Raw genomic sequence first — 23,079 nt, 5'->3', positions numbered from 1 at the left:
ACTTCCTCACAGCCTCTGGTAGCATACATGAGCACACCAATAAAGGCGTTAAAATCCAAACGGAATTTTGTCCCATAGAAACTGCCACTGACAAGAAAGGAGCAGGTGACACAAGCCTCCAGGTTAGTGGCAGAACAAGAATGGGTGCTGCCTTGGAGTGAAAGCCAACTGGCTGGGCTCTCACACAATGGGCAGGTACAGAAGGAAGAAGCCGAGGGGTTTCTCAGCAACTTACATTGTGCCTTTTTCTGCATTATTCAATTTTCTTCATATACTCCTAAACGTCCTGGGTTGTATCCCTGGGAGTACATGTTCTCCATGTTGAAAATCACTGACATACTGTATAAAACCCAACATGCAGTATTAATCTGAAGATGTGGGAATGTTTTGCAGTTGTGATTTGCTGCCCTTGTTTTTTTTAATGTGAAATAAGAACCCAGAAATTATTCCAATTTTTATTAGCAACTGTTTCTTTTGTGCAGCACAGGTCATATATTCTCCCCTTTAATTTTCTCTCCTCCAAGATATTGTCCAATAGCTTCATTTTGTGAATATCTGGCAGTATTTGCCAGTTTGGTATATGAAACAGAACAGCAAAGTAGCTTCTGAAACCATACTAACCCACATTTATTTTTAAAATATACCATTCTGGCTACCAAAGCTTGAGATCTACTGATGTTTAGTGATTATTTACTAAGCATTAAAATAGCTAAAGCATGCTTGTACTATTTTTCACCCTGAACTTAATGGTCTAAGGAGACTCTCTTCAATGGCAATACATATCATTTAAGTTGTGGAACACACAACTAGAATTTCTGTTTCCCATTTCCCTTGCAACTGCACACTCTACAACTGCTTTTAATAAGTTACATACAGTATATGGGAGCATGGGTAATTATTCTGCTTTCTGATGTTACATGCATTTTCCAGGGAAGAGATACTATATTCTTGTACAAAATACTGTACCATTTGTGTACAACGTAAAAATAATAAACTGAACATGGGAACACATGCTTAACAGGCTGCTGACTAAATTCCCTGGGTTTTTTTAAAGAAAAAAAGAAAAGATGTACAGTAATGGCGTCAGCCACAATGTCCCTGCAAGCCCATGCCAGCCAAAGTACGAAGGCTGGATCTCTTTGTCATGCTCAACTCCCCATTTATTGGTCTATATGGGGTGGTTATGGGGTGGAGGACTTTGACCTTGAGGTCCAACCCTAACTGAACTCCTGCTGGCTGGAATTCCTCTCCCAGATTTTCCTAACAAGTTTAGCATATTAGAATCTGAAGCAGTTTTGACCAAATTTTATTTAGAATTGGAGAGATTTATCTAAATAAGACTAAATATCAGCCTGTTTAGCATTATTTTGAAATATCTCTCTAGTGAGATAAGCATAAAATACCTTAGATCTTTGATACTAGAATGCTCATAAATAATAATAAACCATACATTTTTATATTTTCCTGATCCATGAAGAATTTAATCAGTAGACTACATGAGCACGGATCTGAAATGCAATACAAATTTGGCATAATGGACAACCTGCGCCTGCTGGGATGGCAGCGGTATTATTGCCATAATATGCACCCATTTCAATTAATAGACAAAGTTCCTTCTTGATGTATTCAAATAGCATAAAGTTATTAATATCATAGGAGACAAGATTAACTAATCATGCTAATTGCATGAATAGTATAATGCAGTGGCTAGAGTGTATCGTTTGCATATTGAAGACCATGTTTAAACCTCACTCAGCTATGAATCATATGATAAGCTAAACAGAGATACAGTAATCTCAAAAGGCTGCCTGCAGAATGTGTTAAACAATATGAAAAGCACTACAGACTGAAAAGATAGCAAACATCTCAAATGCTAGGGGAGTATGAGAAATAAATTATTATTGTACCTATGATTGAGACTTGTGGTACAGATTTCAAGTTAATATACTTAACTGCACACATAGATTACCCAAAAATATGTTTTGCAAATATAAGTGTTAAAGACATTTAAAAGCAACAGTAATACAATCGAATCAAAATTAAGCAATTACACTTCAATAAATTGGGTTTTGTCTATTTTATTGCTCAAATATTTTATTCAAGAGTTATGCATAAATCAGAGTTCTAAATTTATAGACAATGCTGGATAACAGTTTGTAACCCACTATATAGGCTGCATTAAAGCTATTAACAATAAAATACAATCGTAAAGAGTTGTTTTTACTGTCTCCTTTGTTTTTCTGTTCCATTGTTTTTACAAGAAACATTCTTATGATGACACAGATATGATTCTATGGAATTTAGGGGTCAAGATTTTATATTATATTTTGAAAAATATTATGAGTACTTGAACAGGGTACCACACATCTTACGTATGTCTGTTGTACATGACAATTATATGCACAGAATCACTGACTTCCTCAAAAAAATGCACTGCACTGTCTAGAATAAAATACTGTATGCTTAATTTTTCTAAAAGTGGGTGGGCTTTATTGAAAGTCTATACCTAAGTGTCAAGTGGAAAGAGGTGCAAATATTTGCATACACTGCAGATAAACTTTGTGTCTATGCCAAGGAACACAACTGCAAAGTCAATCTTAAGTAATGCAGGTAAAATACAGTACTGTACAACTACTTTGACTAGAAAACAGAGTGGTAGCCTTTTGTTCAAAGATCTGCACTAATTGAAAATACATGTATTGAGTACATTCAGTGTGCAATTCTGCTAGCCACTCTTCACATATTAGCATGCGAACATACATTCCTCGGATATGATATACTGCTGCATGGTTTGATGCCAAATGGGCTATGGTCATGGTTCTATCAGTATCTCCCCTTGATAGTTTAATATTGTACCTTGGCCCCTAGAGAAGACATTCTCAATAGAGGTCATATGACCTCATTGGGGAGACATGGCACATTTGAAGAGGGGCAGAGACTGGAAACAATTCTGCACATACCACTTTTTAAAGTTTGTTGTGCAACTCATACAATTCTGATCTGGCATATATTACTTCCACATGGTATTTATTATGGTCATGGCCAAAAAAAAAAAAAAAAAAAGTTGAGAATGTCTGCCCTGGAGTATCTGATTTCTTACCCATCCCCCTACCAGATTAAAGGTGACATAGCTGTTCTGTGGATCTAGATGTGGCTATGTCATGACTGCTAGAAATAAGTCTAGCAGGGTGGGAAGGGCAAACTGACAGAGGTAATGACACTTTGGGGGCTTAAGTATTCCTTTAGCAAGAGCTGAGAGATAACTTACCAGACAGCACCCTTAGGAACTAAGATGTGAAAGAATAGTAAGGAAGGCAATAGAAGAGCATCTAGTCATTGGATCTGCCCTTTCCCCAGCTAGCAACATAGACATGGTGGCTGTCTGTGTCTGGAGAGGTTGAACAGGCCAGTAGCAAGATATATTGAGCTCTGTTCCACTATCCCTTAATATGGATTTTTGCTCATGATGAGAGGGCCCCTCAGTAACTGTTTTTAGCTTTAGTGGGCATATGCTGAACATTCATTCCCAAGAATCCTATTAGTGTTAGAATAAGGACTGTGTAGTTTGCTGCGACTAATTGACAAGATGCCAGGGCACATCTCAATAAGTCATATGCCTGATCATGCACTGAGAGAGTGGCAAACATTAAGATGAATTTATGTTGGCATCAGCCCATGATAGATTGCCTGATCTGGTTGGAAATTCTGACTTTGCCTTCAAAAATCTTTTTTTAAAGATATAAAATCTCTAGTGTCTATTTTTTTCTACCATGAGACAACTCAATCATACTTAGTAGAAATATGGCATTGTTAGCCAAAGAAACATAGGTATGAACTATGTTCTTTAAAAACCATTTTTCCCAGTGGTTTTTAAAGAACCTATCACATATCAAGTTTGGATCAGATTCTGCCTATTTTATTTTCTGAGTTAAAAGAAAGTATTATTTCAAAATAGTGTCATCAGTGTCATTTTTATGAGATCACTTCCAGATAAGTTGCAAGTCTTTGAGAACACACATAATTGAAAGGCAACAACAGTAAGTAGACCATATACATCTGTTGGCTTAACTGAATGCTTATAACATCTCGGACAAAAACTGTATGAATTTCTGCCCAAATTGTGGCTTAATCAGGGTCTGAAGAATATTCCAGTGGTTACAGACATATTTTGGGACCGATTTTGGATAGAAAGCTTCATTCCCGTCTTATTTAAGTTTACTTAAAATAAAAAATATATATACAGTGCTATAAGGGGAATGTTTTTTTTAACTTTGTGAAAGGCAGACTAATATTCATGTTGCCAATCTATCAAGCAGAGATTCTCTTCAGATGGAAGCATAGCTTTGTAAAGAAAAATTCTGAAGGGCAATGGCCCCTTCTCATCACTCATTATTCATTACTCATCACAGTGATGTCACCAGGTTTGTAGAGCTGGTGTGAAGGAGAGAAAGGGAGTGAGCCGTCCTCCGCGATTAAAGGAGCAGAAGGAGGAGGAGATTGTATAGAGGGGATACTGGTAGAGGTGGAGTGTGACGACCGAGAAGTTCAGGAATATAGAGAAGTGTGTCTGGCTGATGAGAAAGGGGAGGAGCTTGATCTAATTGTGTGGGAGGATATAAATGAGGGGGGAAAGGCGGGAAGTTTCAGGGTGGTGAAGAGCGAACCGGTTGACAAGAAAGATAGATCTGTTCAAACAGAATGGAGCATGGGCCAGGAGGGTTTCTGAAAGTTGCTAAAGGAATTCCCTAACCTGCAAGTAAGTGGAAGTTTACTCCCGGAACCACCAGATTTCTTAACGCGCGGGCAAGAGTTGGATTCTCTAGAATGGACTGTGGTGGTCTATCCTCGCAATCAACGTGGGGGGAGGAGGGTGATCCGTCCCAATCCCTCTTTGCTTCAGAAGCAACGGGAGGGGGACTGGGCGAGACACCCATGTTGCGGGACCGTTTGCGCGGTCAGAACTACTCCGATACGGCCTATGACCGACCAAGAATGCTTTGGGCCAGCCCCCCAGTGAGATGTAAAGAAACAGAAAAAGTTGAGAGAGTTAGAAGTTATAAGCTGTTGCCCGAATTGAGTCTGATGGACCCTTTCAAGCCTGTTGAGTTGAGTTTGTATTTGAATAAAATGGACTCTGTTAAATCTAAAGAACCGCCTCCTGTTCTCTTTCCCACGACCTCAACGGAACCGCCCTTGGCCGAACCGGCCCGGACTTACAGATGGGCTGAGCATTTTCAAAATGTGCTGAAGAAACCATCTGAAATCACTGAGGAGGCAATTAGGATGCTGCCTCAAGTACCAATCAGCAAAGTCCTAGGAAGTTCAAACATATGACTTGAGAATTCCATGATGGTATGAAAGCTAACTTTGGCAGTAATGGTATCATCTCTGATCTCTTTCCTGTTACAAACAGTATAAAACAAGGCTGTATTTCTGTGCCAACTCTTTTCACTCTGTGTTTTCTGTAATACTCTGGGACTCTTACAGGGAAGAAAATCCTGATATCACAGTGATGGCAAACTCTTCAGTCTGTACCATCTGATGATGATGATCATTTTGCACAGTGCAAGGGGTCTTGTTTGCCAGTGACTACATTCTTAATGCAACCAAACACCTGTAAATCCAAAGAGGTCTTGGTCTATTTCCTTCCACCTGTAACAAATTCAGCTTGAGGATCAATGCTGATAAGATGATTATTATTATTATTATTATTATTAGTTTTATTTATATGCCACATTTCTCCCAACAAGGGACCCAAGATGGTGATGAGGTACAAATCTGCTTGATTTGTACCTTATAAGGAATCAATTCTAATTGGTGTCTCCTTTCTGTTCTCAATACCTTGATACAGATTATTCGAAGCACTATCCTCCCCATATTACCAGAAAGTACTGCTTCTCTAATCCCCAAGAGTTTTGCTTCATATTAGGAATGCAAACAGTACTATGTAGACTAGAAGGCTCTTACCTCATTGACTGGACTCTAGCTGGATTGTGGGGAAAAGAAAGATGGATTATATGTGTAGAGAATTCTGACCAACCCCATACTAATGTCTTCAAGTGCAATCCATGTTCCTAAAAGCTAAATTTACCTTGATTTTAGAAGTGGAACATGTATCTTAGGTCCCTTTATCAGGAGAAAGGGAGCTACAAACAAACAAAAAATAAATCTTAGACAGGAAGAGGGAGAAATATTTATCGCCAAAACCTTAGTTTAGTAATTCAAACATGTCAACAACAGTACTACTCTTACAGTAGGATTAAGATGAATCAGCACGTACATGCTCAGTGTAGGAGACTACAGTACTGCTAAAAATTCTGGATGATTCTTTGCCCCTTCAAGTCATTCAAAGAACAGCCAGTTCACAAGAATCCCATTCACCTGTCCTGATTACTGAAAGAGATGTGTGGCCCTTTTTAACACTACTGCTAGTTCATTTAAAAATCAAAAGAGCAGGTATTCTTAAACAGAGGTGGTGGGAGAAAGAATGCCTATTCCATCAAGCTTGCAGTTCTCACATGAGAATGGGCGGGATTCTAATGCAGTCATTACAGTTTTTGCTCATGCAATGACAAAATAACAAGTTCCCAAACAGATAAAATTTAGTCAACCAGTGGATATATAAATATACCTGTTCTATATTCCTGTAAGTTTTGCTTTATAACAATATGTGCATACAATAATGTCATAGCAGAACAAGAATAAACACCAGCAATAATACAGTTGCACATTTGCAATTGCATGTCAAATGGCACACATCTTAGTGGCAAAATGCTGCTAAATAAGTTACTGGATGTGTTCCTGGGTGCATGTCTGATTAGATTATCAAACATATCAAGAATTCAACTGGCACCTGATTAATTGACTCCACTTTGCCAATGTAATCTAACATTCTTTCACTGATACAAGTGCAGATCAGCAGCTGACCAGTAAAACTGTAAAAGTGATGAGATCCATTTATAAAATCATATTGTACACAATTTTCACTTTTTAAATAGTTTATTTTAAATGGAATTATGAAATGGATAAAAGTTGTATTTTTTGGTTTGTTTGCTTTTTGCAGGGATGGAGGAAGCAATATACTGTACAGGAGGAAAGCTATTTTATATGCATACAATTCCATGAAATCTCATGAACAGCTAAGGAATTAGCAGATTTTTAGTGGGAAGTGAGCAGCGTTAGACTGAAACATTTTTTCCTCCAAGAAGTGTTGGCAACATTCCTACTGTGTACTCAAGAAGTTTTAAAGTCACAAGCTCTTTGAAACTCCTCATGGTTTAATCTATTCACTGAGTAATCAGTAATTGTTTAATGTATTCAAACTGTATCTAGGTATAAATGCATTTTAAAAGAAAATTAATCACAACCAGAATAAATCTGCATTTCAATGTGGTATATATGCTGCATACATTTTTCCTGTTTGAACCACACTTGCTGCCATCCACCATTTCATATTTATTTCATTTTTATATTGCCCATTTGGCCGAAGGCCACTCTAGACAGTTTACAGCATATATAGACAACATAATTAAAATACAATTTAACAGAAGAGAACAGAAAATAATAAAATACAAGTAAACAGTATAGTCAAAATATTAAAAAATGTATTTGCCTAAAACATTTAAAATGGCAAACCTGATAAAGTAGGCTAGCTAAACTCAGCTGAATCTGTATCTGCTGAATACTTTAATTGTACTGTACTCATATCTAACCAGAAGTACATCTCACAGAGTTCATTGGGAGTCATTATCCAGTAAATAGATGCAGGATTCTAAGATAGTTTTTCATTATCTTAACTAAATTGTACACACTTATTGACTATCTTGAGAGTACAGTACAAGTAGTCAAGATATGGGATTCCAACTGGGATGTACCAATTGAGATCCTTCAGAGATTCCTCCTCTATCCACACACCAGCAAATATTAACTCATTCAGCTCAATTCATTCAGTAAACACCCTCCATGCAGTACTATCAGAATATTGGAAAGAGCACCATGGAGAGGGTGGTTGGAGAAGTGTGCTTCGGCCAGCTCAGTTTTATGCCACTAAATCTGTATTCAACATTATATGCATTATAATTTCAGGTACCAAAACGTTATTTTCTGTATCACAACTCAAACAATGTACTGCTCTATGCTGTTTCTTCTCTGTATTTTTAATCCACTAAAATTGGAAGTGCATAATCCTACTGAACTCTTAAAGCCTGTTACTTATAAGAGAGGAGACATCTGAATGCTTTTGCAGCAGGTGTTTCTTGCTGACAAGAGGAGGAATAAAAAAATATAAATCTAATTTTCCAACTTTGTAACCTGGGGTGCTATTCTGTCACTTTTATTGCCATCTGCACAAAAACTTAGTTGAAGCAGAACTGCATTACACTTTGTCCCACAGAGTGTGTCCAAGTGTTTGTATTATAACTTAAATGAAATGCATTAATGGAAGCCTTCGGCAAAGCAAACGCTTATTTTGTGCCCTTCAAAAGGGCTTGAGTGATCCTTACCCTGCTGTCTCCATCCTTAATTGGCCTCCACTGTGGGGAGCAATTAAAAATAAATGGTAGCTTGCTGAGCTGCTGGGAGGGATATTCTGCAGCTCTGAATATGAGCATCCCTATACAGGTCCAGCGTCCACCACGCCAGAGAGAAGCAGAGGGAAATAAGATTAACCTGATCAGTTATAAGTATATTCTGTGAAGAACACAACCACTAAAATGAGGGTAGTAATTTAAAACAAAAGTTAAAACATTTGGAAAACTTGTCCAATGAATGGCAACCTAGCCTGCAAACTAAGCATACACAGGTGTTAACTGAAACAATCCCATGTCACCTAGATGCCAAGTATAAGCTCCTTAGAACCATTTGTATCCTGTTAAGTGGAAAACGTTAAAGAAATAAAACATTTAAGGTGCTAGGAATGTTATACAGTAAAGTGTGGCTATTTAAGTGAGGGGAATGAAGGCATGCCCCTTTTCCCTCTCGGACAGGTATTGTACTATACAAGAGCCACTGAGGACAGTAACTACAATATAAAAGCCTCCATCTCAAATTTTAGCTGAGTTATGAACCACCCAGTAGTAGCGAGCTATTGCCTCTCAGCATCATCCTCCAATTATTCATAACATTATGATAATACTACCTTATTTCTCTCGGGGACGTGGTGGCGTTGCGGGTTAAACTGCAGAAGCCTCTGTGCTGCATGGTCAGAAGACCAGCAGTCGTAAGATCGAATCCATGTGACGGAGTGAGTTCCTGTCGCTTGTCCCAGCTCCTGCCAATCCAGCAGTTCGAAAGCATGCAAAATGCAAGTAGACAAATAGGTACCACCTCGGTGGGAAGGTAACAGTGTTCCGTGTCTAGTCGCGCTGGCCATGTGACCACGGAAACTGTCTTCGGACAAATGCTGGCTCTATGGCTTGGAAACGGGAATGAGCACCGTATCCTAGTCAGATACGACTGGACTAAATGTCAAGGGAAACCTTTACTTTTACCTACTTTATTTCTCAGGTTGATGAAAAATAGGGATGGGTAGTTTGTAGGTCTCCAAGAGTTGTTGGACTGCAGTTCCCAATATTATTCACCATCAGCTATGCTATGTGGAGAGCTGAAGTCCAACAGAATCTTGCTCAACATTACTGTAAAAACTGAAACAACAAATAATCAAATATTTCATGTTTACAGCATGCTTTTGCTGGAATGTCAGTATAGCTATGGCGCTGTTCAGTTTCTGGTACAAAGGAGGAACAAAAGGGCTTATCAAAACAGAGCATTTATTCTCTGCCCTCCATTTGTGCCAACTGTCATCATTTGGTTCCAAATGAATGTGGATCTTAATGGGGTTTCTGTTCATAGTCATTCCTAAAACCTCACTTCATTTCTCTTTAAGAAATCATTATCTTTTAAATAAATGGCTTAAAAATATTTTTTGAAAATTGAATAAATTCTTTAAGAATGATTCTCTATGCTGGATTTTATATTTGTCTGTGTATGTGTGTTTCTTTAGTAGAACTAATATTGAAAACATCTGACCTGAATAATTCACTTCACTCCTTTGGAAATCAGGTATCCTTTATTTATTTATTTATTTATTTATTTATTTATTTATTTTATTTATATCCCGCCTATCTAGTCAATAGACCACTCTAGGCGGCTAGATCAACCTTTTTGAAAACATCAAGGAGTACCTTTCAAAAATGATCCTCTGTGATGGATTTTGTTTTCTTTTTAGTAGTTTGGTGCAAATCTTGAAAGCTTCTCATCTGAGTGTTTCACAGGGGTGAACTCCCTAATCTTCTTTGGAAATGAGGTATCTTTCATAATTGAAAACCACTGAGAAAATCTTTGAAACCCTTTAAAAACTGTGGTGGACTTTTTGTTTTGGGGTTCTACGGTTTGTTTGTTAGGGCTAATATTAAAAGTTTCCAATCCAAGATCTCTTGATACCTGGACTCCACCCCAGTGGAAGCAGAACAACAATATCTTCTAGGCTATTACATACTGAACTTGTAGCTTGCAGTTTGGTTGTAGCTATACTGAGCATTTTTCCAGTAGTGACGTATGAAAGTGAGAGCTGAACCATAAAAGAAGGTTGACCACCAAAGAATTGATGCTTTTGAATTGTGGTGCTGGAGGAGACTCTTGAGAGTCCCTTGGACTGCAAGAAGATCAAACCTACCCATTCTGAAGGAAATCAACCATGAGTGCTCACTGGAAGGACAGATCCTGAAGCTGAGGCTCCAATACTTTGGCCATCTCATGAGAAGAGAAACCTCCCTGGAAAAAAACTTGATGTTGGGAAAGAGTGAAGGCAAGAGGAGAAGGGGACGACAGAGGATGAGATGGTTGGACAGTGTCATCAAAGCTACCAACATGAATATGACCAAACTGCGGGAGGCAGTGGAAGACAGGAGGGCCTGGCGTGCTCTGGTCCATGGAGTCACAAAGAGTCGGACATGACTTAACGACTAAACAACATATTGAGCATATCCCAATGCTCATCATGAGGCGTATTGTATCCATCTTCTACATGAAGCAAAATTTTTCACATAACACTAATGTACCTATGTCATGTTTCCATCTGTCCCTTGGTTGTTTCACCAAGCAAAGGTACAAGCTATGTCTTGTTCAGCTGCCAGCAGTTGATTACATTATTCTCTATCAATGACAGAGATATGGGCAACATATCATTTAAGAACCAAGTAGAAATTGTTTATTACAAGTCATAAAAGTCCATTCAATGTTGTTAACTAACTAAACAACCTTTTTCCTCCACTCTCAACCGCCTACCCTCCCTCTTCCCATCTCTCCTTTTCTTTCCCCACTTAACTCCACCCACCACCAACTCCTATTGGTGCATGCAAATCTCAATATAAATATTCATAAATGTTACACCCAAAGAGAAAAAAAAAGCAACAACATTGTCACCATAAACTAGCTAATCATCTTAAGGCATCATGTGCAACAGTTGGGCTGTTGGTGTTACTGTACCTTTTTGTTATACGCTAAGCACTCACTTCTGACTTATAGCAGCCTTAATAATGGTTTCTGAGGTACAGTATATAAAATTTGCAAGGAGTGGTTTATTATTGCCACCCACCATTGAATTTCCACAATTCAAAGGGGATTTGAACTAAGATCTCCTGAGACTCAGACCAACACTATCTACCACACTGGTTCTCAAACACACGTTAGATAAATTTTAATGAAAAGGCAGAGTATTTATCCACTAAAATATCATATACTACCACAGAGGTAAAGAGATACTATCATGGTATAGAGAAAGCACATGGGAATTTTTTTTCTTCCTGTCATATATATGAAGTCATAGTCCTCCATTAAAACTGAATGGGACAAGCATAGTTGTGTAATCCATTTATGGACCCGCAGTCACCTAAGGCAGAGGTCCCCAACCCCCGGTCCGCAACCCAGCAGTGATCTGTGGCCTATCCAGGACTGGGTCATGGACACAGATCTCCTACCCCCTGCAAGTGCAGATGCATGAGTGCGTTCCACCCCCTGCGCTTGCACCGTGCACATGCACACAGTGGCCCGAGAGCACGTTCCGTCCATGAGCATACTTGTGTGCGTGTGCGCAAGTGGGACCCCCAAGTGTGACGTGTGCATGTGTGCAAGGGAGCTCCGCCCCCCTACTGGCACACCACACACCCTGACTGGTCCATGGTTGGGGACCACTGACCTAAGGGACTGCATAGCAAAGTGGGGCATTTGAACTCGGGACCTAAATCTAACACTGCCATCACCCAAACCCTTCAGAGGTGTTTGGTGGGGGACATAGGAAAGGGCTTTCTTTGTTGCTGATCCCAGACTTTGAAACTCCCTCCCACAGGAGGCTAGGCTGACCCCATTTTTGCTGTCCTTCCACAAGCAGGCAAAAACCTTTCTCTTCGGGAAAGCTTTCCGTTAATGACCGGCTACCTGTGTGGGATTTTAAATTGATATTTGTGCCTAAATGCTTTGGATGTGTTTATGGTGGTGCATTTGTGTACTGTACAGTATTGTAGTTTGGCGTTGTTTGATCTTTTTTAGTGTTCCTATACTTACTGTTTTTAGTCTTATATATTGTCTTCTAATTATGTAAGCTGTCTTGGGTTCTTTTTTCAAGGAGAAAGGTGGGCTGATAATATTTTAATGAAATAATATACAGTACAGTATAAACCACACAGTTCTTGACTACTGCCGAAGTTTGAGGTCAAGTTCTTCAATGATTTTGTTCCCTTGCGCGAAGTGAATCCAGAGCACGCCTGCTACTTTTGCGGGGTTAGAGAGAAACGAAAGAAACAAACCAAACCGTTAACACAAAATGAAGTACAGTACTGTAGCTGACTTCTCGGTTGACGATATCTAGTGTGTCCCTAAAACGGGCCGCTGAGTTCCTAGCTGAGCGAGAGTGAGCGCAGGTATACCCCCCTTCGCTTCGAGCGCCATTTTGTGATTCTCTCCTATTCAGAGATGGACAGACCATCCTTTTCTAATGACTGCCTTGCAGCCAAATAACTGCGGTTTTTGGGACGCAAAGGAGAAAAGCTTCTCTAACACGGAGCAGAAACTGAAAAGGAGCAAAACAGCACAGTGACTTGCGCACAGTCTTGCGCAGAAAACAAGAAGACATAAAGTAACCATCCCCCCCCCCCAATACAGTAACTTGCATTCCACCTGTGAGGAAACAGCGCAGCACCCGAACCCTTCCCCCCCCCGCTGCCTTTATAACCTCCTCTCTCGCCCGAGGCGCTTGCGTGCAGCCAGCGCCCTCCCGCTACCGGTCCGCGTATTTACTCCGCCCGGCCCGGCAGCTTTTCTCTCTTTCAGAGTGTGAGTGCGCGAAGGGAGGCTCGGCGGCAGGCGGCGTGGCGACCGCGCGAAGAGAGAAGTTGGCGGCGTTGCGGAAAGTCCTCCTTTCGGGCCTGTAAAACGAAGCATGCGCAGGGATGGGATGTAGTAGCCTTAGGGCCTGCCTTAATTGGGGTTGGTTACAAGGCGGGCGTTGAGTTGTAAGCGAAAGGAAGTGGCCGCTTGGAGTTGCGCGCGGGCTCCTCGAAGGACAGCTTTTGTAGGGGGGATGTTGTAGGGCCGACGACCTGAACAATGCTCTTTAGATTTGTGATGATGTTAAATGGAGGCGAGGGTGTTAAATGGAGAGTTTTTTGAGAGTAGTAAACGGGGTTGGTTTCCAGTTGGTTTCAGAGAAGGCGGAATACGAGACCCACGTGTCTTACCTTAAATCGTAAATCCTTACGAAGTGGGGGGGGGTCGTTCAGACGAGTCCCTGGTGTTGACACGCAAACTCTGTTTTTGTCCCTGTTTTGATCATGGTTTTTTTAATGGTGCCCTGACAAAAGAAGTGTCGAGTGGCGTGGCAGGCCATCAAGTGAAATCCTTTAAGCGTCTCTTAATTCTTTCGATTAAAAAATATTTTAAGTTTGAGACTTTTTGGGCAGCCAGTAAGATGAAAGTTAGGAGGTTTATTGCTGACATAGAACGGGTTCATTTATAACGCTGTTGATTTAAGAAATCATAGGTAAGCCTGATTTTGTGGAGAAGGTTGTGATTGGTTGTATGATTTACAGATAATGAAAATGCACCTGTCGGAAAAGCTTATTCGTTTGGGTAGTTTATTCCAGGGTTGTGCAAAAAAGCCAGAGTAATAAGCAAGAACACACTTCATTTTATTTGTTTTCATGATCTGGGCGACAATCCAGAGCACCCAACCATAGTTGTTATCATTAAATCTCAGAGAAATCAAAGTTGCAGAAACAGGCAATTTGTCTCTCTTGGTAAAACTTAGGAACTTGAGCAGACAACACACTCATATTTTTGGGGAACTCTTAATGAAGCAGCAAAAAAGAAACAAGGGCTTGTCTTTAAAAGCAAGAGAAGTGGGGAAAGTAGTACCATGGCAGTGGAATATAAACATGTTGTAGACATAAACTTGGAAGACAAAAAGTTTTTAATGGAAAGAAAGAAATTGAAGGATGCTCTAGGAGGACATAAGCAAACTGCTTCTATAGTTACTTCGCAAAATACGTTAGCATCACAGGCTAGCAAGAAAAGAGGTAGTACCCCAATGAAAGTGGAATTGCATAGAACAAACATAACCATTGAGAAAAATTGTATGAATAGCTTGCTGGAACCAGAACAAATAACCAAAAACTGTGTAGTTGCTACAGAGAGCTTGAGAAAAAAGCTGAGACATTCCTTAGTAAAATCAGAGCATTACAAGGAAGATGTACACAAGGAGGACAGGAGTTCTGTAGTAGAGCTTAAGTCTCAGAAAGTAACAAGCAGCTTGCAGGAAAGTAGCAGCTGTTCCCTCTCAGAACAAGAGCCTCAGCAGAAAACATGGAATTTGAGAAAAACAGCTGGACCAATTTTCCCTGAACAAAAGGCTTCCAAGAACCAGGACAAAAACAAAAAAACAAAGAGGAGGGGGAGACATAGTATTCAGCACTTCAGCCGCTTGAAGTGTAAGGGGAAAAAGAACTGTAAATCACAGTTACCGATCCCTGAAAATTGTTCAGGAAATCCAGTAAAGGCGAGGTGGTCTTCTGTATCCCACTTCAGTGGTAATCTTGAAACCACCAAGTTGTCCAGCCGGCTGGATAGAACACAGAGGCAAGCAAATAGTTCCGTGTTGAGGTTGACAGAGCTTCAGGAGCCAGAAAGGAAAACACATGATTTTTCTGTTGCACTGACTATCACAGATTTTTTGGAAAGTGTGGAGGTTACAAAACAAAAGAGTCGGTGCTTATTGAAATGTGTAGAAAATCATGAAGAGATTAAAAAATGTAGAAGTGGTGTAGAAAAAGAAATGCATAGGATGATAACAAGAGGTTTTTTAAAATCAAAGTTGTGTGAAAATAATAGCAAGAAACTAAACTGGAAGCCAAAAATGTATGTTAGTGAGGTTCCTGACCGTAAGAAGGACGTTTTTGCAAACAGTGTGGTAACAGAACAAGCAGCAGACTGTTTTACAGAGGATGTGCTGGTTACTAGAATAGGGAGTGATAGTAAGCAACAGATAGGTGGAAAAGAGGAATTTCTGACTTCAACTGAACTTAAAAAAGAGAGCAGAACATCTAGTAAGGATGCTTATTCCTTCTTTATGTATTTAATTTGTTTATTATCTTCCATGTGGAATTCTGTTTTGTTCACTCTCTTATTCCTGATAGCTTAAATCAGTATAACCTACTGCCTTTTAAAATGTAATTTAAAAACTGAGCAAAATTCCTGTATAGTTGGTAAACTTGTCACATTTGTGAGTTAGGAGAAAAGCTTTATGCTGCTTGTTTTATGAGGTATTTTCTTATATGTTGAGAGTTCTGGTGTATTCCAGGGTGTAAAACTGTCCCAGAACCCAAGGAACATTTGCTGTTTCTGAGTGTACACTTCTCATACTGTGAGGTATTTCCTACTCCGAGGAAAGTAAATTTCCCTGCCCTTGGTGGAAGTCTGTCATTGGACCAGTTCTGATGCCAAACTTCTCTTTGGTTTATTTACATCATGACTTGACAAAAAAAAAAAAGCATGTTACATTTTTCTTTCTAGGGTATTGGTTGAACAAAAACACACCCTGTATCACAAATTGATTTTTAAAAGGACAGTTTTCCCCTTGGGCATATTTGTTTGTTCATACAAAGAAGATTAAATGGCAAATGACTGAAATTTGGGAACATTGTTCATTGTTGTCTAGGTGATTATATCCTGCATTGTATGTTTACATTTATGTATGTTCTGCAGTGAAAAGCATATCTGTGGTATAAAATAGATAATCCTTGTGAATGAGGGAGCAGACAGTATGATAATATTAACTAAATTATTTAGACAAAGTAAAATTCTTGCAGACAGTCAAGGGTAAAGTGCTGTTCTTTGTTGTCCTTAAAATTTCCATAAGTCAAATTTTTGCTCCTTTAAATTTGTTTTAATTACCAAAAATAGAGCACATAACAGCTGAGTTTATTTTGAAAATGAAGCCATTGAAACAACAATGTTTAACTAATTACAGATATTGAAGATTGTGCAATATAAGCCAATTCTGTTAAGAGATGCCAGTATGCTTGAAAGAAGGGGTTGGTACTCAGAGTGGAACAATCAGTTGAAACTCTGCAGACATTTGTTTTTGCTTTGAGTAGTATTTGGATGTATATTATCAATTTTAGGTTGAAATCCTGTTGTATAACTACACCTGCTTAACTCTGAATTTGCACAAGCAGTAGGAAGGATCACACTAATGGAGAAGTGATATTCATGAAGGCATTCCATAGGCTGATTGCATAACAGGTGCACCATGAACTGTGCAGCCAATTTGCATGATGCAGACTGCTTGAGTATAATGCCCTTACATGAGTCTGCATTACACCAGTTGCAAAGGATTCAGCCTTATTTGCATTTCTTAATATGACATTTCTTTTCCAAAATATTATATTGCTGCATTGTTGCTGCAGAATAATTATACCAAATTGGGATGTGCCTTTGGTGTTTTGTTTTTTGTTTTTGGTCGTGAGGGAAGAGTCTCAACTCCTCGAATTCTTCAAGAATTCCCTAGACAAAATTTAGAAAGTTCCAGCCCACAAACTTGTATCTGCAGACACCTACATTTTGCTCACCATTTTTGTTTTATGTCAAAAAAGGAGGCTGCTACAGTTCATCCTCAGAATGCTAGTTTTTTAGAAGGTGCCCTCTATCATGCCTAAAGGGCAGTGAGCCTTCTGCTACCAGGATGCATTGTAGTAGTGTCTTTTTATTGACAAGGCCAGAGATGTGAAACCTTGGAACTAAGTTCTGGCCCACATGAGGAAAATATAGGTATCTGTAGATGTAGGACTGTGGATTAGAACTCTCAAAATTGTGGTTGGAGAATTCTGGAAGATGATGTCCAAAAAAGAATGAATGGCACATTGTGATGGTGCCTAATACCAAATAATTATAACAGTCTAAAACATTCTTTATAAAACATATCATGTGTCAATAGCCATATTACTATAATAACTAATGGCAATCATAGTGGATCAGAACTTTCCATGTTAAGAAAACTATTCACTAAACTGCTACTGGAGTTGTGCTTTTTAAAGGTATTTTCATAAAATATATATTGATAAATGCAAACCTGCTTGTAAAATAAAGATTTGCCTTGTATTTTATACTGTATTAAATACTAAGTTAATGATTATCCCCCCTTTTTTTTTAAAACCAGGAAAGCAAACCCTGGAAGTTTCAAACATACAGCTTGGGAAACTGTCAGAGACTGTTTTTGGTATTTCTCAAGATTGTAGTATACAGAATTTCCTAGAGCAGTCTGCACATCATCCAGTATCTAAATCAGATGAGACTGAAAACAAAGATCCTGTTAGCCTTTCATTTGGGAAGGTGTCTGAAACAAATTGTGCTCTTACAAACACCAAATGTCCACAGCTCTTGGATATAAAAGTAGCTGAAAAGAAATCAGGAGTGCACCAGGATGAAGAAGTAGAGTGGCTTTCTAAGCATGGTGGCTTGCCACACAGAGTAGAAAGGATTCCAGTAGTGAGACTGCATGACTGCTGTTACATTAAAGCATTGTTAAAACCTACTGGTATCAAGACCATTCAAAATTATAGAGATCATTTTCGATCCTTGCATGTTGTGCATGATCAGGGAAAGGTTCTCCCTCCTAGTAGGGGTATGGGACAGAATGATTCAAATAGTAGCTCAAATGTAGTGCAACCTGGAAGGTATGTGCCAGAAAAAAGCATACTGGTGAAAAAAGAAATGTGCCAAAATAGTAACAAGTTGTCAGAATACCAAAATGGAAAACGCTTCAGGGAAAGTAAGCGGTGTGTGGATAAAAAGCCAACCAAAAAGATAAGAATATCAAAAAAACTAGAAAAATCCATAGTCCAGAACGTTTTCACAAGTACAAATATACAGGGTCAGTGTGGACTGCAGATAAAAGAAGAACCTGACACATTGGGTTCTTCAGTTTTGGAAATAGTAAAGTGTGATGAAACAACTTGCTTATCTTCACTTGACTGTATTCCAGATTTTCAGGAGCAGTGTCCTCAGACACTTCAGAATCAAATTGTTAACTTGCTTAACAGTGAAAAAATGAGGGAGACACACTTAGTCACATGCAACACCAGTAATTTTGAGAAATCTGCAGTTCTTAGAAGAAGAAAGAATGTGCTTGAGTTAGAGAGCACAGAACCACAAACAGAATTTAGCAGTAAAGTGACTGATACTAATTCCCTGGCAGAGTTACTGGTCAGTGGAAAAATTAGTAGCTGTGATAGCATTGTTGCTAGCGGTGTGGAAAGAGGGAAAAGGTCACCTACCATAAAAAGAGCAAGTAAAACTGAGAGGAATTTCCAGCCATACAGCTGTCAAAGAGCAGTCCCAATTTCTGGTAAAAATGTATGGCCACGTGAATCATGTGCCAGAACCTCCTTGTGGTTTCATGATAGTCGTATGGCTGACTTGGAAAAAGGATTTTTAAGGAGTACTGATTCATCAGTTAACCCTGGGCAGACAGATCTGCATGAGGCTTTGACAGATACTAGAAAAGGTTTAACAGATAATATAACAGATGTCAAAATAAAAGAAAGCCCAACTTCAGAATCTGTATTTTGTATAGGCAAGGTTATTTCAACCTTTGATAATAAAAATAGATTTTCTTCCATGGGTATGGAAAGACCTAAAAGGTGTACACCTAGTACTAAAATGGGAAAACAATCAAAAGTGGATTCAGAATCTCTAGGAAAAGATGCAAAAAGTAAAGGAAATATAATAAAGGGGGGGAAAATTGTAGATAAGCACAGTAGTACGTTGGTGAGTGCAAAAGGCAAAATGAAGTATCAGAAGATAGTTGTCAAGCAGGAAATGTTATTGCAAAAATTACATACAGAAAATCTTTCAGACTTCAGAATTCCTATACTCAAGGATAAAAATGAAACTATAAAGAAGGAATATGCTACATCGCCAGAAAAGAGTGTTTGCAGTCTTCTGGATATTCTGGAAGATCCTACTGCTTCTGTAAGGAAAGGTGAAGAGGCTTTATCTGGGCACCAATTCCAGTCCCAGGAGGTTACTTCTACTAATATACTGGAGGAACACGCAAACCAATTCAACAGTGACACTTCTGAAAGCAATTTTAAAGAAGGAACAGCCTGTAAAGGTAAATTGGTGTGCACTTCACATGACAGTAAGCTGGAAACATCAACGTGGAAAGATAATTCTAGCTCTTTCACTGCTGGAGATACAAAAAATCGAACATTTGGCACTGTTTTGGCATCAGAAATTAAAAGTGAAGATGAATATAGCAATTACTTGACGCAAGAAGAAGATAACTTCTATACAGATGTTATGAAGGCTTATGAAGATGATGTTCTTGTGATTGATGTAATTCAGGATGATCCTGATCTCTTTGGAGATACAGAAGAACAAGAAAGTTCTTGCAATGAAGAGTATTGCACTGAAAACAAATCCAGTACCACAGTTTTTTCAGGACAAGAGGTGAAGCTAGAACCAGAAGTGCCTCAGCTTCCAGGGATTAGCCATTGGAGACTCTATCCTAGGTAGGCAGGCATGTTCTCTTGAAACATTTGTACAGTGATTAAGTCAAGTCATTGCACACTGAAACTCTCACTAATCTTAAAGCATGGTTCATTTGGGGGATCTTCTGTGTTGGAAATTTTAGAATGTGAACTATTCCCAGTGGCTGGAGCTTTCCCTCTGAAAACCTTTGCCCCTTCAAATATTTTGGACTTTGACTGCCAGAATCCCTCATAGTCAGCCCTTGCTGTCTGGGGCTTCTGAGATTTGAAGACCAAAACATCTGGTGCCCCAGGAGTCGAGAGCTATTCCTTTATGTACATTTGGTTTATGTTTTAGAATGATAGGTTCAGATTTGTGGCTGTTGGGCCAATGGGACTGTAGATTACCAATAATAATATGTTTTTAAATTTTATTTATTATTCAGCACTTTATTTTAATCTAGTGATATAAAGGGAAACTTCATTTATCAGAAATGAAAGATGAGAAATTTGAAGCATATCAGATTTGAGATCATAAAGGAAGCAAAAGGTCTTTTAAAACTGTCAGTTGAAATAGTAACATATGTGGATTGCCATGATTGTTATATTTTCAACATTGTCCTTAGTAGAACTATAGCAGTCACAGTAATATCCTGTAGATGTAATAAAGCACCTAATTATCTAGTTTACTTAGATTAATTAGACTTTGTTAGATATCCTGTAATTAGATTTGTGGTAAGCCAAATATGGATAAGGTAGCATGGAATTACAATGTTTTAAAATCTGGTTCATAGCCTGTACATTCGTTTTGTTTAGGTGTGTATATCAATAGATTGTAGACAAATGGGAAAGACAGACAATCTCAGTGATTTTATACATACTGTATTGTGTAGTTAGTAGCTGTAAGGGACAGCCAGATTCAGCACACTACCATTTCTAAAATCTTCTTATCTTTGTTACAAATTCACTTTTACATATTTTGGAAGGATTATTTTGAATGGGTATCCATTTTGAAAAAGGTGACTCTGAATTGTAATTTTTAAAAAAGGTTTTCAAATCATACTACTATTAAAATTCTATACTGCGTTATGGTAACTTTTCCTACTTTTAAAATTACACTTTTTAAAAAATGTCTTACTATTATTTACAAAGTCTGTCTGCGTTTGTTTAACATTGTGTCCCCTGGGTTCCGCTTATAGTCATTTGTTGATACATCTACAATACAGATTAAGTCCTTAATGTATGCAACGTGCTTCTAGCCATTGATAAAACAAATTTGATAAGATTCTAAATCTTCGTTCCCTTTGATTTTTAATGCCAGTCTGTCCATTTCTGCGCAGTCCAGTATCTTTTTAATTATTTCTTCATCTGGAGGTGTTTCTTCATTCTTCCAGTACTGTGCAAATATAACCCTCACGCTGTTAAAATATGCAATATTAAATATACATTTTGTTTATCAACATTTTCTGGTATTATACCTAATAGAATTCTGGCTTAAAATCCACATGTTTTTTGATTATTTGAACAAGCCATATGTGGATTTTTATCCAAAACCTTTTTGCTTTATCACATGTCCACCCAAGGTGATAGTAAGTTCCAGTTTTTTGACATTTCCAGCATTTACTTGACTAATTAGAAACCATTTTAGCTAGTCTATCAGGTGGTAAATGCCATCTATAAAACATTTTGTATAAATTCTCTTTATAAGATGATGCCATTGTCATTTTATAGTTTCTAGTCCACGACTTTTCCCATTTTTCAAGATCAATATTGTATCCAAAGTTTTTTGCCCATTGTACCATTGTTTCTTTGACTTGTTCATTGGCCATTTTCTAATTTAAGAGAAATTTATATGTTTTCCCGCTTAGTTTATTATCTGATGTTAACATTATTTGGTCAAGCGTTGTCTGTTCTTTACAGAAATCATATAGTTTTAAATCTCTTTCATATCTAGATTGTAATTGCATTATGGGCCACCAAGATGAGTCTAATCCCTGGTCTATCAGATTTTTTTTCAATTTTAGTCTCTTATCTATATCTAACGTATCTGTATATGTCAAGATTTTTTCAAAGTTCAGAAGATTGGGATGTACGAATGCTTCTATAGGTGAAACCCATCCTGGTATTTTTGTGTACATTTTCATTTTTATTTTTTCCTGGATTATGTACAATGAATTTCTGATATAATGGTTTTGAAAGTACCTGTGGGTTTTGGCTTTCTGGTACCATAAAAAGGCATGCCAACCCAACTGTAAATCATGCCTCTCTAAATACAAAAGTCTTTTGTTTCTCAGACTAATCCATTCTTTCAGCCATATTAGGATAGATCATTGATAATATAAGGTCCAATCTGGTAAGCCAAAGCCTCCATTTTCCTTGGATTCTTGCAACATCTTTAGTTTAATTCTGGCTTTCTTTCCTTGCCAGATAAATGTTAATATCACCTTGTTTAGGTCATCGAAATATTTCTTCTCTATTTTCACTGGCACTGTTTGAAATAGGAAGAGTAGTTTTGGCAGGATGTTCATTTTAATTGCTGCAATCCTTCCTAATAGTGATAGTTGTAAATTTTTCCATTTTTCTAAATTGGAAAAATTGAAAAAATTACACATTTTATAATGTATAGAGTGGAGAGAATAACCTTTAGTTGACAGGTGATGAACCTATCTTTGTCATATTCTCCAAGTAATGCAAGAACACAACAGTGTATTCACGCAAGATGATTTGGAGATAATGTTATCCAAATTAACAGATGTAATTTTCTTGTAGCTTGTATGTGTTTAGCTGATATGATCATTGTGTAAGTGGACATTTGTGCTCAAAAAACAAATCTGTGACAGGTCTTAAGCGTTAGATATGGTTTATTTAATTCTACCTCCAGTCATTTGATGCTCCCAGTCCAATAATTTAGCCTGGAGGGACTTCCCATCAGATTATCAGGCTGGGAGTTATCCCCCCCCCCCCCCCGAAATCTCATCCTTACCAAGAACTTGGGAAAGCTATTGTGGATATGCATTTTCTATTTCTTCTCTTTCAAGCTCAGGTTGTTAGGATGTTTTAA

General features: G+C 38.3%; 1 protein-coding gene across 3 annotated transcripts in view; it reads left to right on the top strand.

Moving 5' to 3' along the window:
- The first annotated feature begins 13,259 nt into the window (after nucleotides 1–13,259).
- The window catches only part of TOPAZ1 (testis and ovary specific TOPAZ 1), a 97,031-nt gene continuing 87,211 nt past the window's right edge, over nucleotides 13,260–23,079 (top strand). The window contains exons 1-2 of one of the 3 annotated variants that reach the window (XR_013537276.1): nucleotides 13,260–15,593; nucleotides 17,705–20,060. Coding sequence is in view for 2 of the 3 variants with exons in the window: in XM_020799488.3 (XP_020655147.3) it covers nucleotides 14,408–15,593; nucleotides 17,705–20,060 (3,542 nt within the window). In the remaining variant the exon portion in view is untranslated. The remainder of the gene's footprint in view (nucleotides 15,594–17,704; nucleotides 20,061–23,079) is intronic. The other 2 variants (XM_073003455.2, XM_020799488.3) reach the window with 2 other exon arrangements.

Source organism: Pogona vitticeps, chromosome 6, assembly GCF_051106095.1.
Source record: "Pogona vitticeps strain Pit_001003342236 chromosome 6, PviZW2.1, whole genome shotgun sequence".
Classification (NCBI taxonomy): Eukaryota; Metazoa; Chordata; class Lepidosauria; order Squamata; family Agamidae; genus Pogona; species Pogona vitticeps.
This window is presented reverse-complemented; position numbering and strand designations above follow the sequence as displayed.